This window comes from Morus notabilis, unplaced genomic scaffold, assembly GCF_000414095.1.
Source record: "Morus notabilis unplaced genomic scaffold, ASM41409v2 Scaffold669, whole genome shotgun sequence".
NCBI lineage: Eukaryota > Viridiplantae > Streptophyta > Magnoliopsida > Rosales > Moraceae > Morus > Morus notabilis.
In genome coordinates, this window is record NW_010362919.1 from 203,878 (window position 1) to 212,324 (window position 8,447).

General features: G+C 36.2%; 1 protein-coding gene and 2 non-coding genes across 5 annotated transcripts; all 3 read left to right on the forward strand.

Annotated features, from left to right (window-relative positions):
- The first annotated feature begins 1,956 nt into the window (after nucleotides 1-1,956).
- LOC21392212 (glutamate receptor 2.7) lies at nucleotides 1,957-6,611 on the forward strand. Of its 3 annotated transcripts, XM_024168988.1 has the most exons (7): nucleotides 1,957-2,069; nucleotides 2,295-2,477; nucleotides 3,044-4,329; nucleotides 4,429-4,735; nucleotides 4,915-5,082; nucleotides 5,221-5,447; nucleotides 5,955-6,611. In XM_024168988.1, exons 1-7 carry the CDS (start codon nucleotides 2,057-2,059, stop codon nucleotides 6,471-6,473), a joined length of 2,703 nt encoding a protein of 900 aa, XP_024024756.1. In that variant the 5' UTR covers nucleotides 1,957-2,056; the 3' UTR covers nucleotides 6,474-6,611. The 3 variants fall into 3 exon arrangements, with proteins under 3 accessions (XP_024024756.1, XP_024024755.1, XP_024024754.1); XM_024168987.1 differs by lacking the exon at nucleotides 1,957-2,069 and having other exon boundaries at nucleotides 2,117-2,477; nucleotides 4,915-5,201; nucleotides 5,340-5,447; XM_024168986.1 differs by lacking the exon at nucleotides 1,957-2,069 and having other exon boundaries at nucleotides 2,117-2,477.
- A 214-nt stretch (nucleotides 6,612-6,825) lies between these two features.
- Nucleotides 6,826-6,896, forward strand: TRNAG-GCC. Its single transcript has one exon. It is a non-coding gene; the product is annotated as a tRNA-Gly (tRNA).
- A 4-nt stretch (nucleotides 6,897-6,900) lies between these two features.
- On the forward strand, nucleotides 6,901-6,987 carry LOC112092548. Its single transcript, XR_002902637.1, has one exon. It is a non-coding gene; the product is annotated as a small nucleolar RNA snoR114 (small nucleolar RNA).
- Nucleotides 6,988-8,447: the final 1,460 nt, after the last annotated feature.

The window sequence follows — 8,447 nt, forward strand, 5'->3', positions numbered from 1 at the left end:
TTGTTTATATAATTTTAATGCATCTTTCCTAAGAGTAGTTCTAGAAAAAAATTGTGCATTAGGATTATGTACAATTTTAATATAACACTGCCAATTTCTTTGTTCAGTAAAACTTAGTGGTTGATCTAATGTGACTATTAATCGTGTCATTTCCATACGATCAACTTGCGGATCGTATTTCCACGTGCTTAGACCACCGGTTTGGTGGTCAAACGATAATTGTGTTTGGAAGAGATCAGCTCCGCCTCCTTGCTTTTGAAAACACTTTTCAGAGTTTCTTCTTAAGTGTGTAGTGTCGTGAATAGTGTTACCTTGTAATTTCTCACCACAATATTTACATTGAGCTATGTATTTAATGTTACCGTTATTGTCGACCTCCTCGAATGTGTTAAAGTGCTCCCAAACTGCTGAGGTGCGCTTGCATTTCTTCTTAGAACTTGCAACACTTGCACTAGCACTACCGCTTGCCTCTCCTCCACGGCCACTAGTGCCACCACCATTACGTCCCCGACCTCTAGTACGTCCACCAGGGGTCGGATTTGCAGTTTCATCAGCAACTCTTTCCATAGTTTGTGATTCTTGCGTTTGAAAAACATTAAGAAATTGTCCTTCTTCGATGTTGAATTGGGCATCAATGGGAATATCACCACCATAACCAGAAGAAGCCATTATGAAAAATAAGAGAGATTGAGAGCGCTTTGAGAGAGATTAAGAGAGATCGAGAGAGATTTAAGCGAGATTAAGAGAGATTAAGAGAAATTGAGAGAGAATGAGAGTTTTTGGGTGAGGAAAATGGTTGGGGGAGGGGGGTATTTATAGGAAAATTTTTGGGTTAAAAAAAAAAATTTTCCCCCAAAAATTTGGGTCCAATAGCTAGTATAATTTTCGGGCAGATTTTGGACAAGTCGGCCAACGGTAAAAAAATCCGATCGTTGGGTTCAAATTTTCGGACAAAATTTGGGTTGGGTCGGGTTCGGGCAAAAAAGATCCATTTGGTTCACAATTCGGGCATTTTTCGGGCTAATGGTAAAAAAAAGCCAGGCAACGGGCAAAAAATTCGGGCAACTTCGGGTAATGCCGGAAAAGTAAAAAAAAATCCAACGAGTGGCGGGGGACGACTTCTCCACGGCGGCGGGCAGTCGGGGGAATGAATATTTTCGGGCTGCCCGAGCCCGTGCCCGAAAAATACCGCGGCGGACGGCGAGAGGCACCTGCCCGCCATGCCCGAAAATTTTCGGGCACCGGGCATGCCCGCCGCCCGAAGTTGCAGCACTAGACGTAACTAAGAGAGTGGTGTCATACGCAAAAAAGAAGAGACTCATAGAATTACCGAGGTAAATAAGGATTTTGCACATTTTCGTTAATCTATGAACAAGATATATATAGACACATAAACTTATAGATTCATACATCTCGATCGGAAAAGAATCAATAGACGGAATTGATCAATATATTTCTTGAAACAAATGACAAGAAAACGAAAGACAAACATAAATCATCAATCAACCAAGCCACAAATCTTGTGTGCCCCATTTGCGTTTTATTAATGCTCTCAAATATTTGGGATTAAAGCGTAATTTCTCAACACAAGAAGGTTCACTAATTAATAAAACAATATAAAATACATGTTTTCACTTTTCATTCTCGCTTAAATCAAACAACTATAGCACTTGTTGCATCATTTAGAAAAATAATAATTGTAATAACGAACTATATATTTTAGTGGTGCATGTAGTATATTACTCTGACCAGTAGAGAGGTATCTATGAGATTGTAATCGAAGATTCCTTGGATTATGTAGTTTTTGTTTATTTATTTATTTTATTATTATTATATGTGTATGTGTCTATATATATATATATATATATCTATATATATATATTTGCTGTCACTGAATGATGTTTAACGACAAAGAAAAGTTTGAAGAGTTCAGGAAATAGACATCCAAGTTTTCTTCTATGGGAAATTCCATTAGTTTCATGTTGAATTTTCTAAGATTCTTACTTGGTAAATAAGCAAGGTTTCGCGTTGATTTTTCCAAACTGTTGACTTCTTAATGAAAGAAACTGGTAAGTTTGCATTTGATTTGGTCCCATCTCTCTCTCTCTCTCTCTCTCTCACGTTCATTATATGAAGTCGTGAACAAGATTCTGTGCTTGGAATATTTTAAAGTCCCACAATGTCTTTTGATTTTATAAATTCTGTTGCTTCAACATCAAAACTTGGTTCCTTGATGTGTCATGTATTACTAATTGCGTTTTTTCTCATTAATATTACATCCCATGGAACTCAAGCTACCAACAAGAAGGCAACCACAAACGTCGGAATAATCATCGATTTCGATTCTCGTATTGGGAAAGAGCAAAGAGCTGCCATGGAAATCGCAGCTCAAAACTTCAACAACAGTTCAAAGGGCCACAAGCTCTCTCTTTATTTCCACCACTCCAAAAGTGAACCCCTCATGGCAGCTTCTTCTGGTTAGTTTTATATATATATATATATATATATATATTTATTATTTTTTTTTTTTTTCCTGAAAGTTCTGATTAGTATCTCTTACCATGTTCTATAATTTTCTTCCCATTATCCAAATTAACTAAACGAATCAAGTTTGTCTCACCCTGACTTAACCCGAGTTTAAGATTGGGTTAACCCACCCAACCCAACATTTTTATTGGGCGGGTTTAGGTTCAGTTTTTAGCAACCCATCATAAACCGAACTCATCCAATGAAATTTTACTTATTTTTAAAATATGTTTTGAGTATTTATTCATTAGATTCTATTATGATATAAAATTTATGTATCTGAATTTGTATGGATGTTGGGCCCTAAATTTTTTCTTAATAAAATTGAGCACGACTAAAATCTTTTAGAAAGTTTAGGACTAAATATTAAAATTATTCAAAATTTAAATAGGACAAATGCTCTCACTCACCACTGTGGTGTTGATGATAACCAAAAAATTGCAAAAACTTCTGCTAAAGTGTGTTTTTATTTGTGGCTTCCATGATTGACATATGAAAGTTTTGGACTTTGTTTTAGCCAAAAAGATGATTGAGGAGAAAAATGCAGAAGTGATAATTGGCATGGAGACATGGCAAGAGGCAGCTTTAGTAGGAAAAGTGGGAAACCAAACTCAAGTTCCAATTATTTCATTAGTATCACCTAGCATAACACCCCCACAAATGCAACTTCGATGGCCTTTCTTGGTAACAATGGCGAATGATGCCTTGGCCGAAATTAAGTGCATTGCGGATCTTGTTTGTGCCTACAAATGGAGAAAAGTTGTAGTGATCTATGAAGATGATGACTATGGGGATGGCTCAGGAGCCTTAACCATTCTAAATGAGGCTTTTCAGAATATTAGTTCTGAGATCGAATATTGTTTAGTCCTTCCACCCTATTCATCTCTTTCTGATCCAAAAGGAGTTGTCCTAGATAATCTCTTAAAGCTTTTGAGTGTACAATCTCGAGTTTTTGTCGTTCTTCAATCTTCATCACCTATGGTGGCTCACTTGTTTAGAGAGGCTAAGAAAATAGGACTTCTGCAGAGGGACTCGGCTTGGATTATCACAAAGAGCGTTACAAGTTTGCTAGACTCTCTTGACCACTCCATCATTTCCTCTATGAAAGGAACTCTAGGAATCAAGACTTACTATGACAAAAGAACTAGTTCATACAAAGCCTTTAATGCCCAATTCCAGTACTTTTTCGGAGAAGCAAACCCGGGAATTCATGCTTTGCGAGCATATGACAGCATTGGGACCATTACACAAGCCTTGGAGAGAATGACTAGTAACGCTAGTGCAAAAATGCTGTTGGAAAATATATTATCCGCCAATTTCAGTGGTTTAAGTGGAAAAGTTAGTTTCAAAGAAGGCAAGTTAGTGCATAATCCAATATTAAGAATTGTGAATGTGGTTGATAAAGGAAGTTACCACAAACTTGACTATTGGAATCTTGAGTATGGATTCTTTAATGTTATAGAAAAGGCTAAAATTGAAACTAGAGGTTCTTTTGATTGTAAAAACTCCACTGGGTTAAGTGGTTCAGTACTTTGGCCAGGGAACTCACGGAATAGCAAACCAAAAGGCTGGGCAATGCCTACGATTTCAAAACCACTAAAAATTGGAGTTCCTGGTAAAACCCAATTCCGAAAGTTTGTGACGGTTGATGAGTCGAAAAAGTACTCAAATGATCAGGGGTATGATGGTTTATGCGTAAGAATTTTTAGAAAGGTTCTACAACGTTTGGATTATGATATCCCATATCGATTTGAAGCCTTCTACGGCACATATGATGAATTAGTTGATGCTGTCTATAACAAGGTATAACAGTTTTACACTCTTATGTTTCTTTTAAGTCCTTAATTGCAAGACCATATAGCTTGTTCAGTTGTTCTAATAAGTGAATAACATTGATGGAAGACTTTTGATGCTGTTGTGGGCGACGTGACCATTCTAGCTGACCGATTGGACTGCGTTGAGTTCACTCAGCCATACATGGAATCAGGGCTGTCAATGGTAGTCCCCATCAGGTCCAAAGAGTCAACATGGATATTCATAAAGCCTTTCACTGGGGAAATGTGGGTGGTGACTGGTGCCATCTTTGCTTACACGATGCTTATAGTTTGGTTCTTGGAGCATCCCACAAATCCAGAATTCAGTGGCACATTGAAAAACCAAGTTGGCACCACCCTTTGGTTCACTTTCTCATCTATCTTCTTTGCTCAAAGTAAGCTTCTTTATAGCTTAGCACAAATCTCACACGTCATAGCATTGACAAAACGATCATGGATAATGCTTGGGGTCCCAACTGTTTAATACCAACTGGCTTGACATCTGATTGTCATTCTTTTATTAGTTGGTATTTAGAAATTTGCCATGCATAGAACTAATGCTTAATTTTTGCAGGAGAGAAAATTCATAGCAACATCACTAGAGTAGTTGTCATGATGTGGCTTTTTCTAGTGTTCATCGTAACAGCAAGCTACACTGCAAGCCTTTCTTCGAGGTTCACCGTGAGACAACTAGAACCGGAAACAGATATTGCATGGCTGAAAAGAACAAATCAGAAGGTTGGTTGTGATGGTGATTCATTTGTAAGGAGATACCTAGAGCATGTGCTTGAATTCAAAGCAGAGAATATCCACAATGTTACTAACGAATATGATTATGCGGCACAATTTACAAACAAAAACATAATTGCTGCCTTTATTGGTTGTGATGGTGATTCATTTGTAAGGAGATACCTAGAGCATGTGCTTGAATTCAAAGCAGAGAATATCCACAATGTTACTAAGGAATATGATTATGCGGCACAATTTACAAACAAAAACATAATTGCTGCCTTTCTTGAGCTCCCATACGAGAGAGTTTTTCTTAACAAGTACTGCAAGGAATTCACAACCACTACACCGACCTACAGATTTGGAGGATTGGGATTTGTGAGTATAGCTTTACTTTATTCACTTTATACTCTTATCACTCTAAAGAAGTGAAGAAATGTTTTTAGAGTTTTGTCACATCTCCACCTTAAACTTTTCAGGATTGACAAGTTACCTCTAACTTTTAATTCCGCCAAGTAATATACCTAAATTTAACAAAGTGTTCCGAGTGTCGTTGAATCAGTAACACATGATAAATTTTGAATGGAAACACTATAGGACATGTTATGTGATATGTGAGCTCGTATGAAGGAAGAGACTAAAATTTTGGATAACAATAGGGTCATGTTATGTGACGTGCATGAGAGAATTTCTTTCAAAATTTTAACATTAATCATCAATGTATGGGAACTTTGCAACATTTTATTAAATTCATGTGGTAATTTGCCAAAATTAGAAGTTCAAGAAGCAACTTCTTAATTGAGTTAAAATTCAAAGGAAAAATCACAAAAAAAAAAAAAAAAAACAAAATCATATTATTACAATTTGATCAACCATGGTTTGCAGGTATTCCAGAAAGGCTCTCCTATAGCCAAAGATGTTTCAGAAGCCATTCTAAAGCTATCAGAAGATGGAAACATAACATCACTGGTAAATCAATGTCTTATTCCCTCGGATGAGTGTTCATCAGAAGACAAAACAACAAATGAATCTCAAAGTTTAAGCCTCAAGAGCTTCTGGGGTATCTACCTTATATCTGGTGCCACTTCCACTATCTGTTTTCTGGTCTCCTTAGTTCGCTTACAATACAACTATAGACGCCATCGACAAACAAATGTGGGAAATCAGTCTATGAAAAATATGGTGTTTAGATTGGCAAGACATTTCCATAACGGTGAGGCTAGTTATAGTCCAGGGAAAGTTACTAGTACTAGTATCGATGTTTCTGCTCCCGACTTGCCTAGTATTGATGAATGGAGTTCGTCAAGGCGGGATTCTGTCAGCACATTAGACGCTCCAAATCATCTTAACAGTTCCTTTCCGGTTAAGATTGAAACCCCGCTACAAACTCGTGATGGAATGTAGATTTTAGAATGCACATCTTACTCTACATATGTTGTGGCTTTGCATAGTGTTAGAACTTATAAGTAGGAATTTAGGACTGCAAAAGTGTACTTGGTTATAAAATTTTTGTATAAAAAAGATGTTGGGAATTGTATCGTCATTGCCTCATTGGTTTTAGTTTAGTTTCTTCAATAAGAAAACTACATGCTAATTGGTATGAAATGGAAGTGCCAAAAACGAATTACAAAATCCTTACTTAAGTAGTAAATAGAATTTGTCAACAAAATCTAGAAAACTTGCATTTTGTCGTGGCATATGCTCTTCTACCCGTTATTCATAATTAGTAAAATTTGTAGTACGTATTAAACAACAAGCACCAGTGGTCTAGTGGTAGAATAGTACCCTGCCACGGTACAGACCCGGGTTCGATTCCCGGCTGGTGCAAAGAGAGCCATGATGACTCTTGCGCCTTTGTGATGGTGGGGTCCATCACATCACCTGATCCAACGGACGAGAAATGGGCGCTTCTGAGTTCTTCAAAATTTTTTTTTGGTTACCTCTGAAACAATCAATAAAAAAGAGAACAATAAATTGGAAAAACGACAATCAAAGGGAAGTAGGCAATGCGAAATGGAACAACTAATTTGGAAAGCGACCGAATAAGTGAACGCCAACTAAAGGACAATCACCCGCAATACACGACAACAACTTGAAAAAGAACGAGGAGAAAGAAACGATGATGCGTATGAAAGCTACCGCTTCTTCATATAAATATAAATATATATATATATATTCTGCTCGTTCTTTTTTCTCTTAATTTATACTTTTAATTACATTTTTAAGTTTAGATTTTCCCAAAGCCTTTCTCCTAGGTTTATTAAAATTTTCTTTTTCTGTAACATTATCGTTTTACATAAAGACTCATTAGTTAAATCGGAAAGGGATAAAATTAATTTAACACCTAGCAAAATATTGAGTTAAAACCCTTTATTTTTCATAATATTCAAATGGTACATTTATGTTTTAAAAAACATTTTTTTAGTATCCTAACCTCTTTTTGAGACATAAATTGTCCGCTTTACCTTTTATTAATAATGAACTGATCTAAATTTCTATTTAACAAAAAATAATAGGTAAAAATATTTATTAACTTGTAACCAAACACCAACACTACCTATTGTTTAAACGATACAATTTATGGTAACCCCACTTTCTGCAGAGTATATATCATTATCATACCATAAAAAAAATAATTGAATTTTTTCACTCCCTGTCAAGAATTGATTAAGCAATTAAATTCTGACGGATTATATTGACAAAATGGGATTGAAAAGCAGGACATTAATTTATCACAAATTTCGAAACAAGCATTTTGAGAAACAATCCAGAAGGCCCAAATTCAAGAAGCTTTCAAATCATTGAAGCGGGCAATTGACTTCTTGCAATAGAAACGATGGAACAGAACCTGGCCGGTCGCCATTTACAGCTTGCGGTCTGCGAAAAAGAAACAATTTTGACGAACGAAATCAAACAAATTCACACTTAAATGTACAAAATCGAACGGAATTGAAAAAGAAAGTGAAAGATAACATACAATCGGAGCAGAATTCCGCTTTCTTGGATGAGGTCGCAGCCATAGATTCGGAGTGTAGTCTCGGTGGGCTTATCAATTCCATCTTTTCTGGATGGCGAATCTTGGAGTTTTTCTTCAAGCTTTCTTCAACGAAGAGTTTTTTCTCAAATGTCATGCCACTTCTTTTCGAATTTAAGACTCATATCAAAATAGTATTTTTGCTGAAAGAGCAACGATAAGGAAGAAGACACTCATATGGGGAGAGAAGGGAAATTATTATTATTATTTTTTTTAAAGGAACGAGATCTTTTTCAACTTAAATGATGTTTCGTTACAAGGATAGCAATTTTATTATAATGGTTTATTGAAATTGATTTTCAGGTCAGAAAAATGAGAGAATAGTAATAAGGGTACATTTATCA